This window comes from Vanacampus margaritifer, chromosome 12 (assembly GCF_051991255.1).
Source record: "Vanacampus margaritifer isolate UIUO_Vmar chromosome 12, RoL_Vmar_1.0, whole genome shotgun sequence".
NCBI classification, from domain to species: Eukaryota; Metazoa; Chordata; class Actinopteri; order Syngnathiformes; family Syngnathidae; genus Vanacampus; species Vanacampus margaritifer.
Window position 1 is genome coordinate 5,426,551 of NC_135443.1, and position 24,133 is coordinate 5,450,683.

The 24,133-nt window shown below is 38.7% G+C and overlaps 1 protein-coding gene and 1 long non-coding RNA gene across 5 annotated transcripts in view; one reads left to right on the forward strand and one right to left on the reverse strand.

The window, feature by feature from the left end:
- The window catches only part of LOC144061798 (cGMP-dependent protein kinase 1), a 108,529-nt gene that overhangs the window by 45,003 nt on the left and 39,393 nt on the right, over positions 1 to 24,133 (forward strand). For all 4 annotated transcript variants that reach the window (XM_077582562.1, XM_077582561.1, XM_077582564.1 and 1 more), the window contains one exon: positions 1,878 to 1,991. In XM_077582562.1, the coding sequence (XP_077438688.1) occupies positions 1,878 to 1,991 (114 nt within the window). The remainder of the gene's footprint in view (positions 1 to 1,877; positions 1,992 to 24,133) is intronic.
- On the reverse strand, positions 1,413 to 2,544 carry LOC144061801 (uncharacterized). Its single transcript, XR_013296274.1, has 2 exons — positions 2,196 to 2,544; positions 1,413 to 2,009 (listed from the first exon to the last, which is right to left on the reverse strand). It is a non-coding gene; the product is annotated as an uncharacterized LOC144061801 (long non-coding RNA).

Genomic DNA, 24,133 nt, shown 5'->3' on the forward strand with positions numbered 1-24,133 from the left:
CAGGCAAACGAAGATATTGCATAAAAGTTTTACAAAGAGCGGGAATTGAACCCGGAACCCCATGCCAGTTCAAATATGTCAGCTGTGTCCTTGACATCACCTCCAGTGTTGAAGGTTGAAAAAATTTAAACAAGAAAGACCCTTTTTAGACAGGAATCCCCCATTGAAATGAATGGCGGGTGACCAGGCGTCGAAATCCCCCATTGAAATGAATGGCGGGTGACCAGGGGTCGAATTCCCCCATTGAAATGAATGGCGGGTGACCAGGGGTCGAATTCCCCCATTGAAATGAATGGCGGGTGACCAGGGGTCGAATTTCCCCATTGAAATGAATGGCGGGTGATCAATATCAAAGCCAGGACAGGACACAGAAGATTTATCCACTTTACTGACACAACTCAAGAATGTGTGCTTTCGCACCGCAGCATTCAGCAATCACATAATGAGACGGATAAAATTCTACTTGGGCATAGACAGTTGTGGTGGCGATGAAATGAGTGGTGAATGTGAAACTTGATTTTCTTCACAGGCATTGTCTTGGCTCTGATACTTTTGTCAAGGCAAAATATTGGCAGGGAAAAAATGCTTTTAGCTCACGGCTAACAAGAAACTAATGGCTGAGCCTCCAAGTACTCAAAAAGGTGAATTTGTATAGCGCTAATCGCGATTAGGTAGGTTTTCACTGTATTTGTTAGACAGTGACAATTCCTTTAAACAAAACATAAAGCCTTTAAACAGTCACCATATATTTAAATTTACAGGCATCAATGACCTTGTTGTTTGTTTGTTTCAAACTAGTTGCTAGCATCTTCTGCTACACATAAAACTGATATAGCTTTTCTTTTTTTACATTTTATTATCCAAATCCAATAAAGCGGTGACACAACTCACGGACTTGAACTCATTTCTGATGCATTACCATATTACTTCCTTGAATTATGTTCTCTGTCAGTGTTCATTAAACATGCATTACATTTTTTTTGTCTCTACTGCAAACACAGTGCTAATCTTTTACATAAAAAAATAAAGTTGTAACCATTACATCAGTTTTGAGATCTAAAACTAAATCGGCGTTAATTTAACAATGCAGCGGGTGACCTGACTTACACATTTTTTCAAGATATGAGACATTGGACAATTTTTTTTGCTTTAACTTGCTGGCAAAGTGAGATGCGCTCTATATGGTATGGCGGCAGTAAATTCAACTCGGCTCACAAATGATCAAATCAAATCAAATCAAATCTTCTTAAAGAGCCTTCGAGCTGTTTAATGCCACTCCTAGTTAAGTTCACTTTCAAACTTAACATAAAATAAAGACAATTCAAAACAAATTAAAGTCTGCTAGCTTAATGCTAACTGATTTAGCTAGCATCTATAGTATGTGGCGGTGTTAGAACACTAAGGAACGGATGTGTATCACGGTGGTTTTATTCCAAACAACTTTCAGTGCAGTTCTACTCCACTGCGAACCGCAACAACCATAACATCCCGCCATATGATTACTTCTGTGACAGTGTCAGTCAAGCAGTATGGAGCAGTATGGCGTGTGCCGTTGGGTATTGCTGCCAGCTTTTTGACTTGCTAGTAGCTTAGCGGCAGCCCACACTGGAAGGCCCACACCACAAAATAATCTTCTTTTTCTAGCTCAGTGAGCCAAAAGCTTTCTGGCTGGATGCCCTCAAAAATGAAGTACAAGCCCTCGCACAGATCATCGTTGGTCCGCACACGCACACACACACATGCGAAAACACACTTGCACACAGTCAGTTCCATCAGTCCGACTTTGCCGCTCACTCGGTGAGCGCGGCACACCTGGGCTGAAATGTGCAATTCAAAATAGCAGTGAGCCTCACCGCCGCTTCTCTCATGTTTTGCAGATGGGAAGGTGGAGGTGACAAAGGAGAGCTTGAAGTTGTGCACCATGGGCCCGGGGAAGGTGTTTGGAGAGCTGGCCATTCTCTACAACTGCACCAGGACCGCCACTGTCAAAAGTGAGTCTCTGTAGACAACTTGGATGGGAAACAAAACATCCTCAGTGCTGGGATGTGCACGATGTCCTTGTGCTTTGACAGATAACGTGGAAAACAATTGCAAGGCAGACAATAGCGCTCAAGAAATTCACTATAGTCCACATGAGCCGTTATAAAAAAAAAAAGGGTGCTTTGAACATAATGTAGAACTACAGATGCCTTTACCTGGGTAAAAGAACGGATTTACTCTGCATGGTTCAAGTGACGCAATTCCCGAGATTTTCTCTCCATCGGCGCCGTTGGGATATGAGTCGTGGCAGCGTAAATAGACAAAAAAAGAACACATGGAATGGTTATCTTCAGATCAAAATCAGGACTCTTCCGGATGTGTAAAAAAATCGGAGGCACAGCAATTGGAAATCTGTCAAGGCGAGTTCAGCCTAAACGCACAGATCTGAAAATACGTTACAGACCCATCCATCCGCAAATTTTGTGATATCCAGAGACCATATAAAAACTTTTGTTCCCATAAGTCTTACCCATTCAAATGGATTACAGAAAACCTATACTTATCAAAACACACTTTTTAAAGTATTCCCGAGTACCTGTTCTCATTGTCACTTGCGCAGTTTTCCAAATCAGAAGAGTGTTTGCTTGAAGCTATTCGCCAATCCCGGTTGAGGTTTACTGTTAAACCGACACATAAAACAAAAGAGAATCAATCACTGTATGTTTAAACATCAAAACCACATAATTTAGCCTGCTGTCTTAATGCTAACATTATGTGAAATGTCACAGACATGCTATGTTAGCATAGATGTCACGGTAATTATAAAGCTTCTCGCTGCTATTTGAAAAAAACTTGTCCATTTTTGTCTTCTTTTTTTTTTTTTTTATGTTTTGGGGATTAAACTGAATGCAGACATCCCAAAAACGTAAAAAAAAATAAATAAATAAAAAATGGACATAAGTGTTTTTCACGCGGCTTCAACATACACAGACCAGCAACACAAAACAAACAGCATACAACAATACACACAGGCATACTGTATAGTGGACTTGCGGTGTAAATTCAGCCATTGTCGTGCATTTGTGCGATCACATGTTGCAAGGAAGGGAGTTAATCAGACACACTTCCAACTTCCCTGTCGGCCAATGATAAAATTTGCATGTGTCACTCACTCCCACTGAGCTGTTTGAATGGCAAATTAGAGGGCTTACTGTGCTGAGCCCCTGGACAGAGAGATGCAAGCAACAGGGAGTCATACATATGGAAATGAGTAAAAAAAAAAAAAAAGAAGAAGAAGATAAGAGTACTGTAAGGACTTCTATATATATGGATTACTAGATGAATCTGTTGATTCCCCTATCTTTTTTGTTTCATCTACTATAGTTTTAAGTTGTAATAACGCCACTCCCCAATATATGGCAGATGTTGCTTAACATATTCTTCAGACTATAAATCACAAATTAAAGCTCGCAGTAGGACCCAAAATGGCTAAAAAGGTAGAATCCTGGTCGACTATTTTGTCTTTTGGTGCTGTAAATGAAGCAGCATGCTAAACTAGCGATATGTCACACATTACTTGCCATGAATACTTCTTCTTCTTTGATTTCTTGTACTTTCTTTTTATGTATTATGGCTACCTTCTTTAGCATGCGGCATCTGCCACAGCAAGGATCAGAGGTGGCAAAATCCAGGTCCAGAAAGTAAAAACCCTGCCACAGTTTGGCTTTAGCCTCTGATGCTAGCTAGCTAGCTCCCATGGTGCTCGTTTACCTGCTAGGTAGCTAGCTAGCTAGCATCAGAGGCTAAAGCCAAACTGTGGCAGGGTTTTTACTTTCTGGACCTGGATTTGGTATTTACAACACCAAAAAACACAATAACCGACCGTGATTCTACGTTTGGCCACAACGTGACACAGGATTCTAAATATGGTAAGCCATTTTAAACAAAAGAAAACCTTTTCTGTAGCTAGAAACGGAAGTTAGGGAACGGGAAATTCTGAGTTCTTGGTTTCGGTTTTACACGTGGATCTCATACCCAATGCTGCCATCTGCTGGCCTTATTTATTCATTTATTTGTCTGTCTGTCTATCTATCCCATTTTAACTCATTCCCTCCCAGCCATTTTCACTGAAGCAACCCCCTTTGCTCCCGGCTGTTTTGCTGGATTTTGACTGATTTTGCAAGATCCACAGAATATTCTGTTCTATTGCTATAAATACATAGAACCTACCAAAAGAAGATTAGAGTCACTTCTTTCATCAGGAAAAAAGGTATATTTGTATCTCTTTCCTTTTTGCAGCAATTAGCATTACAATATAGCTAAGTTGAATCAATATTCATATTCCTGGTGAAAACAATGGCAAAAAGAGCTTTTTTGCAACATGGCCCTGGCTGATCTCTTATACTCTGCTGCCACCTGCTGGCCATTTTTTTGTAATAACTACCATTGCTTTAAGCGACCTCTTCATTTCAGAAGTTGTATCAAAGCCTTCTGTATGCTCTAGCATAACACCCCCCCATGAGACCCCCATTTTGGAACCCACCGCTCTCCCCAGTTCCAGCGCCACAGCATGCATGACAGCGAGTAGGTGGTCTGCCAGACCAGCCATTTGAATATTTTGTGACGGGAGTGCGGAGTGAGCACAGATGGCTGAGTACAAGTGTGTTATAAGAGTGTGTCAGAATGAGGAATACGTGTTTATGGGAGGCAGGAAACGGGGAAATGGCTGGAAATGCGTTCCTGGACTCGGAATAATAAATCCACCAAAGATGATATAAGGTCCGCTGGCTTCAAGCGCACACCCAGAATAGACTGGATGACGACACACTCGCGGCTGTGTAATTGCTGCGCTGCCAGGGAATGACGGCAGAATTCCTTAATACCTTAATAAATCAACGGCGGGCGCGTGTGTGGGAATCACTTCATAATTGGATCCTGTGGGATCTGATGGCGTTAAAACGAGGGATTTTTTTCCACTTAGATCATCATTATTAATCAAATCCCGCCCTAACCCTTTTGAGTAAATATTTTGACTCTTATAAAGCAAATAGATAATATGTTTATCCTTCCCTTTGGTCATGTGTAAGACTGTTGTGATGTGATTGTATAAGGTACTATAAATATAGTGTATATACAAAGCCATTTATAGTAGTTCTTGCCTCTTCTGTGCCATTATTGGACTCTCGGTTGAGCAACTTTTATGGTTCATATACAACATCATAAATAACCAGGGAATGCCCGGTGGGAAACGTAAGTCAACCACCACAGACTGTTGAGACTGTGCAGACTCTTGGCTGTTAGATTGCAAAGTATTTTAATGGTATAAATTCAATCCAATTAAGTACACACAGTTTTAGTAAAGTTCATAGTTGTTTTTCATATTTTAATAATAGAGAAGCGTGTAACCTCTTCGCTGTGACTGGAAGCAATTAGCCCTTCTGTTTTAGCTGACCTTATTAGGGGAGCCTGATTGTTTTGCTATTGCTGATCTTAGTAGAATGAATTATGGGTTAGAATAGCAGTTCAGTTGTCACCATGCAGCACAGATATGAAGCAGCTCTCACAAACAGGGCTTATACAACTAAACATTAGTTCAGTGACTTTAAGAATTAAATAAGAGACAACAATTATGGAATGTCCTCCAGTTGTCGGCTCATTGTAACTCAATGCAACACAAATGTGAAGCAGCTCTCAAAAACAGTGCTTATATGACTAAATATCTGTTTGGTGACTTCACAAGATGAGGATTTTTTTTTTTAGAATATAGTAAAGTCCTTGATTTCATGCAACACAGATGTGAAGCAGATGAGATAAACAGTGCTTAATATGACTAGATACAGCATGAGTCTCTTCAAGAAATGAGGGAAGAAGAAAATGTGCAGTCCCACTCCTTGACAGCCTGTGGCACGGGTGTGAAGCACTTCTCCAAAACAGTGCTAATTCAGCTAAGTAATATTTAGGTTGACTTCATGCAACACAGATGTGAAGCAATTCTACACATAATGCTTGTACAACTGAATATTAGTGTGGTGACTTCACAAAATGAAGGCAGCAAAATTGTGCAATGTATTCCAGTTTTAATTTCCATGCAACGCAGATGGGAAGCAATTGAGATAAACAGTGCTTAATATGACTAGATACAGCATGTGTCTTCTCAAGAAATGCTAGAAATTTGTTAACGGTAGTCCACTCCTTGACAGCATGAGGCGCATGTGTGAAGGACTTCTGTAAAACAGTGCTAATTCATCTTAATAATATTTTTGTTGAATTCATGCAACACAAATGTGAAGCAATTGTCAACAAAAATGCTTGTACATCTAAATATTAGTGTGGTGGCGTCATGAAATGAAGAAGGGAGCAAAATTGTCCAATCTATTCCAGTTTTCATCTCCATGCAACACAGATGTGAAGCAGTTCTCAGAAACGGTGCTTGTATGGCTAAATATGAATTTAGTGGGTGAATCAACAGCACCTTTTGTAGTGTACTCCAAGACACCATCACTTTGCATTCACCTCTCCTCAGAAAAAACAAACAAACAATTCAAGCTACATTTACTGGAAATTGATGTGCAACCTCCACCAAGTATGTACTAATACATGAAGGTCGGCTGAGTGATGTGGGGGGGCTTCTCGGGGGGGGCTTCCCGAGGCCAAAGAGGGTCTAGTGGAGGTGTGATGGCATCCACTTGATGGAGGCATCAAGGTTGCGAGCTCTTTGCTGACCCCTTTCAAATCGCATGATCCAATGCGCTGCCCAGCCAACCTGACGCTGCTCCTCCTCTTTGCTCCCGCTGCTATGGCAACAGGTACCCATGTGGGGGGTGAGGGGAGGTAGTGTGGGTCTTACTCTTCCCATTCCAGTTCCCACGGGGGATACAGAGGCTTTTCTTTTAGCGCCTTTGAGGTCTCAATCGATGGGTTACTGAGGGTCTCAGATGAGGGGGGTTGCTGGAACGTACTAAGACATTTATTTGGGTTATTGGAATGAAAATTTCATTTGTCTGTGTGTGTTTTGCGGGGGGGATTTGCCCTATAAAACACTTAAATTGGATCTTAGATGGAATTTTAATTCCCACATACAAGCGTCATTGCTTCCCGTAAAAATGAAGAGACGATATGAATCTCTTCTATTAAAATGTGAAAATTGACTTATTAACGCCAGCGAGGTTGCGTGGAAAACAATTAAGTGGGAAAAAAAACCCCCGAAGCTTCTTGTGTGAAAACAAAACTAGGGCAGGATAGTGAATGAGTGGTTAGCACATCTACCTCACAGTTTTCTTGTATTCTGGCATTTACATGTTGTCCGCGTGCTTGTGTGTGTTTTCTGCGGTTATTCCGGCTCCCTGCACGCTAAAAAGGGAATTGTTGAACCAATTTCAGATTACAAATTGAATTGTTGACCTTTTTAAATAAATCGCTTCAGTTGGCAACACGCTATTGAATTAAGTTATTCCAAAGTGAATATATTAAATTTAATTAATTATGAGTTAATTAAACTTAATATATTCACCTGAATTAAGTTAATCCAAAGCGACTCCAATCGAAAGTATTAAGTGTAATGAACTCATGATTAATTAAACTTAATATATTTACTTTGACCTAACTTAATTCAATTGTTACCAATTGAAGGGATTTTACCAAATTCCTTAAACATACAAAGAGGAAAATTGGCCAAAAAGTATGAATGGTTGATTGAATGAAAAAAAGTTCACTTGGTTGCCGTGTTTACTAAAGAAAAATACAAAATATTCCACAATTTTTTTAGGACTGGGTTTAAAAAATAAAATAATCGATATCGAATCGATTTTACTTTTTGAGCCTGATGTCGATTCATAAAATCATGAATCGATTATTTTAATATCTTAAATCTTATAATTTTAAAGGCCATTTATTTGTCTCTTACTGTTTTCTTGAAATTTACTGTTCAAATGAATTTAGAAGTATTTTCTTACATCTATGAAAGACCTGACTTATTGCACTTTAAGTTACATTTTCAAGTAGTCAAATTGTGTTCTTCATTTGTTGGACAAGGAGTTCTACAAGGAGTAATGCAGTATTTTGATTCTGATTCAAAAGTCATTTGTCGCTGTCAACATGAATAACAAATCTAGATTTAGAGGGCGAATTTGAACCGCTACTAAAAAACAATTATGCTAGGAGTCCGGATATCCATGTTTGAATCTCCATTGGAACATCTCGATGTGCATGAGAATGAACCCCTATGAATTGTTTGTGGGAGTATGAATGTTTGCTTGTCTCTATGTCCTCTATGATTGACTGGCTAGCAGTCCAGGTTTTACCCTACCTGTCGTCGAATGTGACTTTTGAGACACTTTGCAAAGTTGACGGCTCGCCTCGAAGAATTGACCGCCAATTCGGCCAATTGATGCCCATTGAGAGCTCCAGTGAAAGGCTGGAGGCTGACTGAAATGAAATTATTGTCAGCCTTGTCCCAAAACAACCGTTATCTCGGACCCTTATCGCCTGGATGTTGATGCTGCCAGACGCTGGGGCTTCTCCTATCTCTCTTCTGTTCAGGACTTAGTGAGGTCGTCTGCCTGGTGACTAAGACGATGTGTTTTGGTACGCACACGCGCTCACATGATCATACAACGCAATACACAACTCTATTAACAATGTTGAGCAGAGGTGGCAAATCCAAGTCCAGAAAGTAAAAACCCTGCCACAGTTTGGCTTTAGCCCCAAGTGCTAGCTTGCTAGCTCCCTAGCTAGCTCCCATGAAGCTCGTTTACCTGCTAGGGGAGCTAGCTAGCTAGCTAGCATCAGGGGTTAAATCCAAATATGGCAGGGTTTTTAATTTCAGATGCTAGCTAGCTAGCTCACTAGCTAGCATTAGGGGCTAAAGCCAAACTGTGGCATCCATGCAAAAATGCTTTAAAAATAATTACGCAAGTAATTATGCAAATGTTTCAGTAAAATTTAAGTTAATAAAATGAATGTTATTCAACTTCATTGTCCTAAAACCCCCAAGTCTTCCCATAGTAGAATGGTTCGACCCAACCCGTTATATGCCACCAAGCATCACCTGTCAATCATTTCTAAATTTTATTTAAAATTAAGATAGTGGATTTTTTTTTTTTTTAGAACAGATCTTTATAGTGATTTTTTTTTTAGAACAGATCTTTACTATGACCCCAACAGTTAATTGTAATCATTTTTATGTGCACAAATCTATCATTAATTAAATTATTATTATTATTATTTTTTGTAGTTGCTTTTTATGTCCAAAAATGTAAAGAGATGAATGAAATGAGTTTCCAAACTTTAATAAATCGGACAATGATGGCACAAAGGGTACATACTGTAAATGAAAAAAGATTGAGAGTCACTGGTCTAGATGAAAAGTTAAAAATCTATTAAATACATTTTTGCCAGATTAAAACCCACTTGTAATGTCACCGCTCGGCTCCTCGGTTTTGAAGCCTCACAACCATCACATAGAAGCTAAAACCTTGTCTTTAAAGATACTTAAAAATCCATTTTTCTTCACATGTAAGTAATTCAAACCCATTCATCATCACGCCTCTTCTAGCTTCCGGGCGTCATTTAAAAACAAAGCAACAATGAAAAAAAAAAAACCGTGTTATTTTTCACCTCCGAACATTATGAACATCATCACGATTGTACTGTCATCAGTCACCGTCAGCAATGTGCCTGCAGGCTGTCCACATCAATCACTCTCAACTAATGTATGCGCAGTAAGAAATGGATAGATTTAACCCTCATCTAATCATTCGTTCGACACGAACAGTACAATGGGAACAAAACAAAAAAAAAGTTTCATTGTGTTTCGTATTTCTACTCAGGCTTTGTATTGGATCATTTACACCCATCACTCGATGGCATATGAATGTATTGTAAGGGATTAGAAACAGCCTTGCGAGGGATATGGGGGATTATCTGCAGTCTTACAATTTCTCCCATTTGAACGATGGTGTAAAAAATCATGAGTCCCCGTGACGAACGGAAGCTGCGGAGATGGAGCGTGCCTGTTGCCATAGCAGCAGTTTTATCGGAACTGGCCATCGTTTTTTTCAGAGAGCAACACTGGACATGATAGAAAGAATGTGTAGCCAATAACCTATACAAAGCTTTAATTTTCAAAATGTTTGTCAAATCTTTCCCAGCAACAAACAAACCATCTGACGTCTCAGGTTAACTTCTAATCAATGGCAAATTTATATATCAACATCACAAATGGTCTACAAACAGTAGTTTAACTCTTTGACTGCCAGACGTTTTCAGAAAAGGGATGCCGTGGGTACCAGCCGATTTAAGCATTTTGACTGATCTTTCAAGGTCCACAGAAAATTATGTGTTTGGACTATGGAAACACACATACTGCCAAATGAAAGATTGGACTCTCATCTTTCATCAGAAAAACAAAGTTTGTTTCTACCTTATTCCGTTTTCAATAGAAAATGGTTAGTTTCACCTCTGTTTTGAAACAAACGTTTTTTAACGTCTTTGGCACTCCTCCATAGGATTTTACTAAACGTTATTTAACGTTTTTGGCAGTCAAAGAGTTAACTGCATGATTTTCATTTCACATAAACACCAATAAGCTATTTCCATTGCTAAAATATGTTTATTTTTATCCGTGACTTTTCAAAGTTTCAGCCTTAAAGAAAAGTGAGTAAAAATGTCAAGCACATGATTATTTCTTCATTTAAACATCCTATTATAATTATTTACTTGCAGAGCTTAAGAGAAAAATGCCCTATTACTTTTCAAAATGATAAAAGATGAGTCCGCATTAAAGCACTTAATGATGCTGGCTGGTCTCTTCTCGTTTTTTAACGAGAGGTGGCCTAATAAATGTGTGTATAATCTTTCAAAGTGCAGTTAATCACTTGATTTTTATCAGGTCCACTTGCGAATGAGTCATGGCGCTTTTATCTTTTCAACGAATCATCAAGCAGGAAATTGATCAAAAAAGATTGATGACTGCAATGGAGTGTGACTTGACTTCTCTTTTTAAAATTTACCAAACATGTTAAAGTATGCATACTGCAAACTAACATGGCAATCAAATATGCAAAGAGTAAAAAAATATTTAATCAGTGGTTAAAATGTTAAAATGTTTTTTTAAATTTAGGTAATAAATTGATAGACTGTAATGACTTTTTATCCATTATTATTATAAACATAATCATTTTACCACACTGTTTATATTGGACAATCCGCAATATCCATCCAGTCCATAATATAAAATAAAAAAAGTAGAGAGAAACAATGGAAAATTAATCTATGTTTAATCAGTGATTAAAATGTAAATTATTGAATACACTGATGTTATATGCATACAATTCTATGAGATACTAAAGTTTAATATCTGTATGTATCTGTCAGTAGTTGTAACTCTAATTGACATTTCCACTACCCTATGTTCCCAATTATTAACATTTACACTCCCAGCTAATGTTGACTAGCTAAAACCGAAAGATGAACGGCTCCTAATGAATGTGCAGAACCATTTTAATTTGCCGGCGCTGGCAGCAGCCGAAGCCGTGACTAAATATGTCCTTTAAGATGAAGAGTTGTACGTTTACAAGGCGGCGTAATGGTGGGACATCGCGACGCGCCACTGGACTCAAGTTCAATAACATCATCAGCCGCAGACTGAAACTGACGGTCCCGTAGCGCTTAGCCTGCTGTATTTGAATAAGCCTAGCTGCTAGCCACTAGCTGCTAACGCTAAAGAAAAAACGTTCGGTTTAGGTGAACGGTATGGGAATTCTTTTTTTTTTTTTTACACGCACGCACGCACGCACACACACACACATACCAAAAAAAAAAAAAAACAATGATGATGACATGTCAAATGATCAATACTGAGCTCTCCCCGAAAAAAAAAAAAGAGAAAAAAAAAAAAGTTTTGACATATTGTGTTTCGTTCCCCCTTAAGTCTTTAAAACACAAAATAATTATCTAAAAAAAACTCTAAATTAGATGACCCACCCCAAACACAAATAAAAGTACTTTATCTTAAAAAATAAAAATAAAAATCTGGTTGAGAAAATTAAAACTCAAATTTTGAGTGTTGAGTCTGAAATTAATTGTATGCTTCACCGCATGAAAAATAACAAGGGAATGGATTTTAACTAGCCAAAAGTTGCCACAATAGAGCAAAAAGGTGCAATTTGATGTAAACAGAATTGATATATTTAAAGAATTTGAAGCTGAAATTGGGAGTTTCATTACATTTGCATGAAAACAGCTCAAACGGCTCAAGAAAAGGAAGCAAGGTGGACAACATTTAGCCCTGAGCATTATTTAATACAATTATTTATTAATTTAGCCTTATTTGGCTCATATAAACATACAGGGTACTCAAAAGTCAGACCCTGGTATCAAGAAGAGTGCCATTTTTACCAGGCAACAAAGCGGCGCCGCTGTTTTGGAAGCCTTCCTTCCGTAAGGACCAAACCAAAGGATCATCGCTGTCACCCGTCTTGCGAGGGCTGACATGCAAGTGCTTGCGTGCAGATGACGACGCCTGCTCAGTGTCATGGATCTTCTCCCGTCAGTCGCAGAGAATAGGGCCTTGAGTTTATGACGAAGCGGCTTGTGTTTACGTCGTAAAACATCCTGCTGGTACGCCTGTCACTCTGTGTCGTGTTTTATTTCCTTTATTTATCCCTTATTTTACAAAGAAGTGTTCCATTGCGACACAGTATTTCCTCTTCAAAGGAGATACGTTTTGACACGAGATGAAATTTAGAGAGCGCGCTAAATCTTTGAGCAGACGTAAGGGGAACAATGGCTAAAAGGGTGTATGGATAGATTAAATAAGTGAAAGATGTTTGATTTGTTGCTGGTGGCTTTTTAAAAAGAGAGATGTTTAGCAGGCGCTAAATTTAGCTAAAAAAAAGTCGCTGAGTCGGCACACTGGAACTAGTGGTGTAATGTCTCCTATATTCATAATCAGATTTTTCGGTACTTAAACTTTGGTATGTACAGAGGCATTATCATCTATTATTAGGTCCATAAAATTTATGTTTTTAAAGGACCAAAAGTAATGGGAAAAATGAACAATGCTGAATGAAGCTTGTCCTTTTTATACTTGCTTGCAATTTTTTTGCCTGAAGGCTGAAGTCTGGAACGCACAGACATCACCAGATGCTGGATTTTCATCCCTGGCCTTAATTGCAAATGTCTTCAGTTTCTGTTTGTTTTTTGGACGGACAACTTCCCTTCTGTTTGGTCTTCAGCAAGTGCAATGCATGCTCACTCAGATTCAGGTCAGGTGATTGATTGACTTACAATTGCAAAACATTCCACTTCTTTGAATTCAGAATTGGTTCCTTTTGCTGTATGCAAAGTTCGGGTCATTGTCCATCTGCACTGTGAAGCGCCATCCAATACGTTCTGAAGTAATTGGCGGAATGTGAGCAGATAATAATGCCCGAAACACTTCATTTGTCAGCTGTCACATCATCAGTAAATAAATGGCAACCTGTTGCATTGGCAGCACACATACGCTACCACCATCCCGCTTCACTGATCACATGGTAGCCAGGTCAATAAATAAATAGGTAAATAATAAATATTGGGAAATAAACAGTACAATTGTCATATTTTTGGAGCTAAACACCACCACAATTGATTTGAAATTAAACTTAAGGATATTTATATCCAAATCAGGTGAACGATGTATGAATAATAACAGTTTTTCTATATTACTTTTAGTAAGACAAAATGGCTGCTCAGTTTCCCCATGGCCAGGTGGGCCAATGTTTTTTTTTACCCTTCTCTTTATAATAATAATAATAATAATAATAATTGTTATTATTAATATTCCTTGGAACAATTTGACATTCAACATAACAGGGGTGATGAAAGAAATGAGATTAGCAAGCTAATGACATATACAAGTTAGCAATAGTGTCATTAAACACATTCAATATATATTTTTAAAGAAAACAAAACAATAAGGCAGCAGAATATGTTTCGACCTTTATTTTGACTTATTATTCCTAGTGGCAATTTGACCTGTAACATACCAGGAGAAAGAAATTAGATCCATTGTTTAGAAGCCAAGGACGTACGCGTTTTAGCAATGCAGCTTGTGATTATATTCTTAACAAGGCGCCACCTACTGCGTTCCGCCACCTACTGCGTTCCGCTGTATAACTGACCTTAGTTACACTTCAGGAAAGAGAAGCCATATAAAAAAGGCAATTTAGCTACAGAAACAATGAGCGCAAGTGGCAGATTTATTGACACGTTACCTTTCCGCTATTAGTATGCGAGCGGCAGAGAATGAGTTTGACTCACACTTTAATGATTGTTGACAAATTAAGCTCATTAGCCTCTGGCCTATTCATGAGACGGACTCCTTGCTAATGAGGTGGAGGTGTTTTCAGATGAGGCATCTCCACCAAATATGCAAAATACAAGCGACGACAGGGGACAGAAATAACGAGACGGACCAAGAATGGCTTTGAGGAGCTAAAACATCCAAAGGGATGAAAATCTTCTGTTTTCCCACCGCTGCCATGGCAACGCTGCTACCAATGGCGTGGCGAGATATGTGAAGGCGCAACAGTAATGGTGTCAGGGTAGCCGCCATCCCACTGTTCGAAGTCACCTTTGTTGTGTGTAACGACAAAAAGGGGCCGAGATGCAAGAAGAGTTTGTGGCCTTGCTGCGCTTTGCTGTGCACAAATGTGTGTGTAAGTGTGTGTGTGTTTGGCTGCTGTTGTCATTCTCATCTCAGCGGGAGCGCAGGTGTTCCGAAGCTAGAGGTTGTCGCAAATCTCTGGGTCTTTTCAGAGGTTAGCTTTCCTTCACTGTCTTGCAGGTGTAAAAAGCCAGAGGAGGGGCTTTATATGCAAATTAGCCTTGTCCGACAATTTGGAATTTCCTTTTTTTTTTTTTTTTTTGGTACATTCAACAAAGTGTAGGACATCTGAGGACAACGCGCTACATAAAAAAAAAAGGTTTTTACAGCAGCACCTTGACGTAGTTATTCACATTAATTATTTACATTCTATTTAATAGTATCATTACTGTATGTTTTTTTTTTTAAATAGAAGAGTATAAAATGCTGCTTTTTTGTCAAAAACACATTGTACTTTTTTTTTTTTTGTGCGGGGAGGGTGGAACAGAATAATGGCATTGCCATTCATTTTAATGGGGAAAGACGATTTGAGTGTTTTCATGAGCGTGGTCAGGCAAATGAATTGAACGCCATTTTATATTTATGGTCTAGAAATATTTTAGGGATTCATACAAATATTTACTGTAATTATGACACTCCTCTTGTGTTAGCGTAGGTTAGAGCATGCCAGTCAGAGTTATAATAATTTTAGATTTTTCATTATAGTTAGTTTTTATTTCATTTAGACTGTTATTTTAATTAGATTGGAGCGTGTGTTAGTTTTTTATTAGTTTTTGTTTGCTTTTTTGAAAATGAAAATTTATTATCACAAATTCAGGTTACATTGTGACCATAGGAACGGAACTCTGTCGTATTAGTTTGTTCTCTATGTCTGCTTCAGATGAAACTGTAAATGTTGTTTATCTATATATATATATATATATATATATATATATATATATATATTTTTTTTTATTACTTCCCACGGCAACTTTATTGACATTAATTGGCATTGATCATACATAGAAATGAAGACTATTTCCACACTTATTGATAATTTGTATCAGTTAATAATTCACATATTTATATTTTAATAAATTCGTACCATACCAGATTGTTGCCGCCATGTAAACGGAACTCTGTTATAAACCAAGGACAGTATCTAGACTAAATAGGCAGCCAGTCTACTCACTGGCTTCATGCCAACCATCTATTGTGTTATCTAAAAATAACCACAAAGTGCTAGTGTCTTAAATAACGTGTGTTAGCAGTAAATAAAAGCGGAGCCTTATTGATCGAGAGCCTCGTACGAGCAAAACCTGCGACGGGAGCACGCACAGTTTGATTCCATTGACAAATTGACTCCCATCGTATCGATCCATCAATTTATTAGGGATTTTGTCGGGAAGCTAGTTCCTGGAAAAGAACGTGTCACCTTGGCGGTCGCAAAGTTGACGAGTGGATTACTGATTCTAATTTCCCTGCGGAAGGAAGGCAATAAGGTTGCCAAACTATGAGCCGCAGCTACTGAGAAAATGTGCTACTATTCGTGTGAGGGCCGATGCAATGTGCTAATATCCATCCGATGGGGGTAGCAATATGCTATGATCAATCCAAAAGGGAAGGCAAAGCGCTGTTATGTATTCTAGGACGTCTCTTGTGCCACTGACCTTATTTCTTGGAGAAGTTGATTTAATGACCAATTTCTCCATTAATGACACACTCATCGCGTCTAGTGTGCCCCCCGTAGCGTGAAGAACTCGTGAGAATAATCAATGTCCCTCACGCGCACTTCTGCACTGATTAGCGTGCATTTTCACAGAAGAAGCTCCTGACTTGACTGACAGTGAGGCTTTTAAAACAATGAGTCATACTTTTCTATGTGGGGGGGAAAAAAAGTCTGAAAAGTGAGTTGACACTACACTCACCCAGCGGAACGTTATCTTCACACGTTATTGTTCACATCTAGCTGACAATGTACGATAGAAAACGAAATCCAGATAAATCATAATGGATGACAGCTGCCATGACCTGGCATTACCTCCACCAGGGAGCTAAAAGTAGCATCAGGTGCTGATAAATAGCAAACCAACGTCATTTCCTTCCATTTGACTTTCTGCAGCTCCCCTCCTCCACACACACACATGCAAACTTATCAGGTTATTCAAACACATTTCCTCTACGCCTAATTGTTTTTGCCTGTAATGACTGGGGGCAACAAACAATTAAAATTTATCTCACAAACCAACCACAGAGCAATTTAATGCGAATGGGTCATTTGTTGTTAGTCCAAGGAAGCGGCCCCCGTTCCCTGTGTTTAGTTATTATTATACAACATATTATTTAGCAACACATTTAAAAAAAACATTTTTTTGTGGGGGGGGGGGGGCATTCTTTAGATCATGCTAAAGAACTAGCTAAATAAATAATAAATAAAATAACTGGATATGTGGCCAGGTATAGCTACTCCTCTACAAAGTTTTGTGGCAAGAAGAACTAACAGATGAATACATGATGATGAACACCGCTGTAGGATTGGAACTAAACCAAGTCACCTACTGACAAAATAACTATGTAGCTAGGTGGCTAAGTATAGCTAGGCTATTCTCACTCCTCTCCAAAGAACTAACTAGCTAGCTAGATAGCTAATACACAACTCCAATACAAAGTTGTTGTTTTAAAATATCAGTCTCTACAGTAGTTCCATAATACTGCTAGCTAGCTATAAGCTACAAAGTAGCGATTTCGAGGTCTGCCAATTTCCCTCACTACTGATCAGTGTTTGCTCAGTGATGACGGCACAGTTCTTGCTGGCCTTTTGGCCTCCTCATTCATCATTGATCATTAGAGAAACATGAAGGCTGTGTGTGGAACAGAGTACCATCACTATTACTCTTGTAATGACTCCCACAAGTGTGGCTGTCTGTTTTGAATTTTACTGTTGGTTGGACATTGCTTGAGAGAGATTCATCCATCCAGGAATAGAAACATGTAACATGCAACAATATCGCTCTCTGTTCTCCTCTGGAATATACAAGCCTTTTGTACTCTATACATAGCAGGGATGATGGCAGGTGGGCTGACACACGGCAGAATATTGCCCTGGCAGCTGCTGCTCCGATTTTGAGTGTTCCGGAGGAGAATATTGGCATCTGGAGTCTGCTGCTGATTAAAACAAATAGTTGTCTGTGTTGCAATTTGCGGATATGTGAAAGCTGTCACTTTGATGCAGGAGTTTTAGAAAATGTGCTCTAATAACAGAACATTTGTTGGTCAAAGAAAACATTCAGAATAACAAGTTGCAACAAATTTAGGGTAAACTGTTACCAATTTTTAAAAATTGGTTTTGCGTATAACTGCTGACGAATACATTAACCAAACAACTGACTTGCTAGCCCATGAACTACTTCTATCAAAGATTTTGTAGATATTGGTTATGCAGTTTTGTCAAGTCAAGTCAAGTTTATTTATATAGCCCTTAATCACACAAGAGTCTCAAAGGGCTTCACATGCCCTCAGTTGACAAATATCAACGACATCCACTAATCGAACCAAAAGAGGGCAAAGAAAAACAAAAAAAAACATTAGGTGAAAAATGAGAAACCTTGAAAAGAGAGTGCAAATGTGGTTCTCCCCCTTTTGTGCCTAACTAACTAACTAACTAACTAACTAACTAACTAACTAACTAACTAACTAACTAACTATACCTAGTCTTCTGCTACATTTTGTAGAAATTGGAAGTAAACCTGTTTATGAACCAGCTAACTAGCTAACTAACTAGAGCAGGAGCTAGTCCAAGTTTTTGTAGAAATTGAAGTAAACTTGTTTATGAGCTACTGTGACTAACTAACTAACTAACTAGAGCAGGATCTAGTCCAAGTTTTTGTAGAAATTGAAGTAAACTTGTTTAATAGCTACACTAACTAACTAACTAACTAACTAACTAACTAACTAACTAACTAACTAACTAACTAACTAACTAATTATAATCTGTCACTCACTCACTCACTACAGTATCTTAATCCAACAGATTCATGAACAAACAAGCTAATTAACCAACCAGCTAACTAATTGCCATTTTTGCGTAATCTGTCTAACTCTGTAATCCATCCATCCATCGTATCAGAACTTTTTATTCAAATCTGTATCACATTTGAAGATCTTTATGCTCGCTAGCAACGCAAACATGGACTGCTAAGTGGAGATAATAAACATACAGGGAATTCCTGATGTATTTACCTGCAGCTCTGTGACCAAACGTGGCATCTAATGACCCGTCGTACTTTCTCACGCTCCGTTTCCATCAATCCGACCTAACTTGATGCTTTTAATGACTTTAGGGAACTAGAGCCTGCACTGTTCCAGCGTGCTGCCATGACAGCCCCTGCACTTCTTCCGTACTTTGCACGAGCGCGCGCGCGTGTGTGTGTGTGTGTGTGGGGAAGTTGCAAAAAGCAGGCACGTCACATTTTGACGGGCAGGAACAATTCAAACGCCTTCTCTGATTATAATAATACACCCGAGTGAGAGCTCTCGCTCATTAGTTTGGAGATCCAGCTCCTTGCTAAACATCGCCAAGTGCTAAAATCAGCACCTGCGGGCAAGAGCATCTGAATAAACAACACAGCACATTTGATTATTATCATTTCACACATTTTTCTTTGCCGCATCACAAGGTTTTGATGATGAGCGTGCTGAAGTGCGAGAGAGAAAGTGAAGAGTCTGCCAGGATTCTGTCTTTCTCATCATCTGTCGTCTAAATCTTTTTTTCCCCAGTTTATTTTTCTTCTTGCCGGTTTAGCAGGGTGTCCACGTCCACGCGATACATTTCTGTGCATTTACGGACTCAAATCCACATGCAGCTTTCATTTTAGCTTAGTGAAAACAAACCCCATGCATGCCAAAGTTTGTATTTCCCATTTTAGTGTTTGAATGTACAGTCAACCCCACGTGCACGTACGCTCATTTGTCATTTTTATTCAGGAGTAATTGCAATATAAATATGAATTACGTGAGTAAATTGTTTTATTTTTATGTTTTAGCCATAGTTTTTTGTCTTTTATTTTTTACCCAGCTCCATGGGTTTAAATAAATTGATGAATGGATTTTATTTTGTTAAGAAATATTTTCAACATCATTTCATACCTTTTATAACCATCTATTATTGGTCTGTCTTTGCCTTTCCCAGGAGTGAGTTTCTTCAGGCTTCTGACTAAAATGGCCAAATGGGCTTATAACAGCACTTGTTGCTTGGGCATGTAGGCTACTTATGTGTATTTTTTTTTTTTTTAGCCCAGACATACAAACTAAAAAAAAAACATTTTGTTGGTAGCGACTCTTCTTTTGGCAACCTTTTTGTCACTAGTGACGTATTTACCCAGCTGGGAGCTTTTATTTGTATTGTTGATGCTACAATGCTGACAAACGCACGTTTTTAAAACTCAGCTCACTGCTTGCGACTGCTCTAATCTGTATTTAAGCACATTGTGGATAAGCCTGCCGAGTTTTGGGATAGGATTTCCTGCGGTGAAAACGCACTTCAGCGGAATCATTTTCCAACTTGTACAAATGCACTGAGCTCGAGGTAAAAAATAGTCAAATGCAACAACAGAACATAAAGCGCCATGAATGAGTGCAATGAAAATAGGTTTTATTATTTAGTGTCACAATTCAATAGGCAACAAAGTGGATTATAAGACTAGCACATATTCTATTTTGCATAATGCCCGGAGGCTGAAATCCACTTACACTGAGTTGTAACAAGGGCAAACAAATAGATGTCCGCACAATTTCATGAGATTGTTTTCCTTCATTGTTGTTCGCATGTCTCGTTTAGAATAATGCGTAGAATGTCACCTGCGATATTATTGTGTGAGTGTGAGCTGTGGCTCACAGCAGCTCCTGCATGAGTGTTGGAAGTATGTCAATAGTTTCCTCCTGTAAAAGTAGTGTTATGCTGCCAAATTGTTGTCACGTCGGTGCCAAGGAATTGTGTCGAACTGAGTTGATGGGCTTCATTTGGACAAAAGTAGTGCTTTGCCACCATTTTGAGGCATCTTGGTGCTAATGAATGATGTCGATGTGAGCTGCGGCTCTTCATTTAGACAAAAAGCAGCGCTTTGCCGCCATCTTGTGGTATCTTGGTGCTAATGAACTACGTTGAAGTGAGTCAAGGAATTTCATTTAGACAAAAAGTAGCGCTTTGCCAATATCTGATGACATTTAAAAGCAATTGTAAACCTTTGTAGGGAGCAACTCACAGATTTTTGCTATTTGCGACAGATCACTATTTGACTTGGTCACTATTTTGTAACAACACATGCAAAAAAATGATAACTTGAAGTGAGTTGCAGAGACAAAAAGTAGTGCTTTGCCACCATCTTTTTAACTCATTCACTGCCATTGACGTCAAAAATTCATGTGAACTATTTCTAGTAGTTTAACATTTTTTTTTAAATTTCATTTCATTTTTTATGAAAACCTATATTATTTTTATTGTACATTAATAACAGCTATAAAATTATCATGCGATTAATTACGATTAAACACCCCTTATTTTTAATGTTTTTTTTTTTATTAGGCCCGTCAGGCGATTAATTTTTTAAAACTGTAATTAATCACATGACTTCACTAGTTAACTAACGATTAATCACAAATTTTATATCTCTTCTAAATTTACAATAAAGATTTTTTCTAGGTTTTCATACTTACGTCATACGTCAATGGCAGTGTATGAGTTAAAGGCAATAAAAACTTTTTGGGCTGTATCTGCTATTCGTGGCAGAGCTCAGTCACTTTAAAAAAAAATCTGGAGCGCTGTGTTGAGCGATATCAATGGCTCAGGCTGGAGGTGGCGAGCAAATTAGGTGGAGGTGGCCGCCTCTAAATTTTGTACACGGGAAAAACCCTGTTAAATGTAACAGCACATAAAAACAAAATATTAGTTTAAAAACTGTGACGTCACTAATGATGAAGCGGATTTAGTGGGCAAACTCTAGCGGCATTCGAACCAGACCCTGCGGTATCCTACCCCACATTCTCCACTTTGCTTACAGCCACATCCATGAATTGGCCTCCGTCATGGTGCGACTCTCCAAAAATTCATTAATCCCTCTTGCCACGCTTCCCAAAATTCCTTCAAACCTTTCATTCCCCCCCTCCCCACTCAGCCCCGGGAAGCTAATTGGCAACCCGTGAGCATTACAACATTCATCAGCGTCCTCGCTAGCAGATAACTCGTTCCCCGGGTCTCAGCGCAATTTACAAGCGCCTGAGAGTAAAAACGCTTAGCGACCGCGCTCGGCTGCAGGCTAGCCACACATTTTATTTCCCAGCGCCCCTTCTCTTGAAACGCTCCTATGGGCGCCTGCCTGGCTTAGTGGCCAATGATGTTCCACCTCCCACTCATGTGACCGGCCGCAGGGTCAAATTAGAAGACGACCCTAATCAATTTTTTCCCACCTCCTCCACATGCTGAGTAGTCATTTGAGGGCTCGATTTATCCATTTTTCTTTTGGCGTTCTTGAGACTTTTGATGATGCAGGCCGGTGTCACACGACACGTTTGCGTGACACATGTCTTTGTTCTGGCTTGATTTCTGATATTGTGTCTCCTGTAGTGGAGCTGTAAAGGATGTCAGGCTGTGTAATGAGGGCACCTCCCCCGCTGAGCGGTCCTATTTATAAAGTTGTCTGCAGAGGGATGGAAAACATGAGAAAGTTCATTCATTTTGAATGTACAGTTGAGCTAAAAATGATTCATACTCTGGCTGAATTTTGAGATACAGTGATTTTATTTGGTTGGAAAGGATATTTATGAACAAATCAGTCTTTTTGTTTTCTTTGTAATACCTTCTGTCCATCCATTTTTTTGGTATTTTCTACTCTTTTTTTTTTATGTTGGCCATGTGTGTCTTAGCTTTATTTTTTTAGCAATGATCATGCAAATATGATAAAAACAAAAAGTCTTCAGGAAAAAAATCCATCTCATCACTTTCAAGTTATTTCAAGTTATTTCCGTGAGTTTTTCTTTCTTTAAAAAGAAAAGAACACAGAACCTACTGTCCTGTGCTGTGTACTTTCATCAGGCTCGCTCAGTTTTGTTCCGGGGCTGCTTTGCCACATCAGGCGTAGGGTGTCCTGGATCTACGTAAGGTGTACTGAAATCTCAAGACTATCTAGGCAATCTGGAGAGAAATGTTCTGCATATGTGGTTCAGGAAATAGATGGATGGATAGTGGCAGAAAACTTATGGATCTTCCAAAAGGGTAATGACGCAGGGCGCTCAGCTAAAAACAACCAAGAATGGCTAAGACTAATGTATTGGATCTCGTGTCACTTTTACGACTTTATTGCATTGCAGATTAATAAAAAAAAAAAAACTAATAATAATTTGTATACACTATTATACAATAGAATTGTATGTTCCACCTTCTCGTGCCATTTCCAGCAACATTTGCTCCACAGTCTTTTACAAATATAGCAAAGCACTTTCAACAGGCTTCCCTTCGTGGTTATAGTTTACAGTGGTGTGGCTTAGGCTGGAAACTTTAGTGATCCCAAAGGAAATCGTGCTATCCAGAAGCAGCAATAACAATAGGAAAGAAAAATGGTATCACATCTCGTATCAGCAATTATTAAGTCACGGGTCAGGTGAGTGGTAAACGCAAAGTGTGAGGTAATGCTAAGAAAGGATAAGCTGACTTTTTTTTTTTTTTTAAGTAAATAAAAGATAATTATATAGTGCTATAGATCATTTGGAGTGGTGTTTTATTTTTATTTTTTTAGTAGCACCTCAGGCACAACTGGAATAAGATGGAGTACGCACAAACTAACAATCCGGCCTCCTCGACCTGCTCAGAAAACGATCGGACCGACTATTTGAAATGTTAACACTGTCCAATACAGTAAGGAACTGGTTCCCTGTGTGAATAGCGACTAATTGATGCCCCAAAAAGGTTTGTAAATGCCTACAAGATAGCACCAAAGCACTACTTTTAGGGCTGTGCTTACATCTCTCACAGTAAATATTAAGAAAGCATGCACTGAAACTGGTTTGAAGTTAACCTGGTATTGAAAAGCAAAATCCAAAAGTTATTGACACTCATGCATAAACCTTTGTAATTGCCTATGAATGCCACAAGATGGCGACAAAGCACTTTTTGTTTCTGCTTGAAAAGGCAATAATTAAAAGCTTGATTAAAATCCCACATAATGGTGCCAAGATAATATTTGTTATATTGCTGTCAGAGGTGGCAACTTGTTTACCTTTGCTAAAGCCTAACTGTGGTAGGGTTTTTACTTTCTGGACCTAGATTTGCCATCTGTGAATATGGTTTTGGACTGAACATAAAAGCAGCAAATAAGGGAATTTTTCATTAATTGACAAATCTGCGACTAGCAGAATTCACAGATGCTGAACCGCAAATATTCAATATGTTGTATATATTTCATAACTTGCCAACTTTTGTCTACCAGTTGCTAAACAGTTGCAAAAAATCTCCAGAACCAGGCAAGTACTGACAAAATA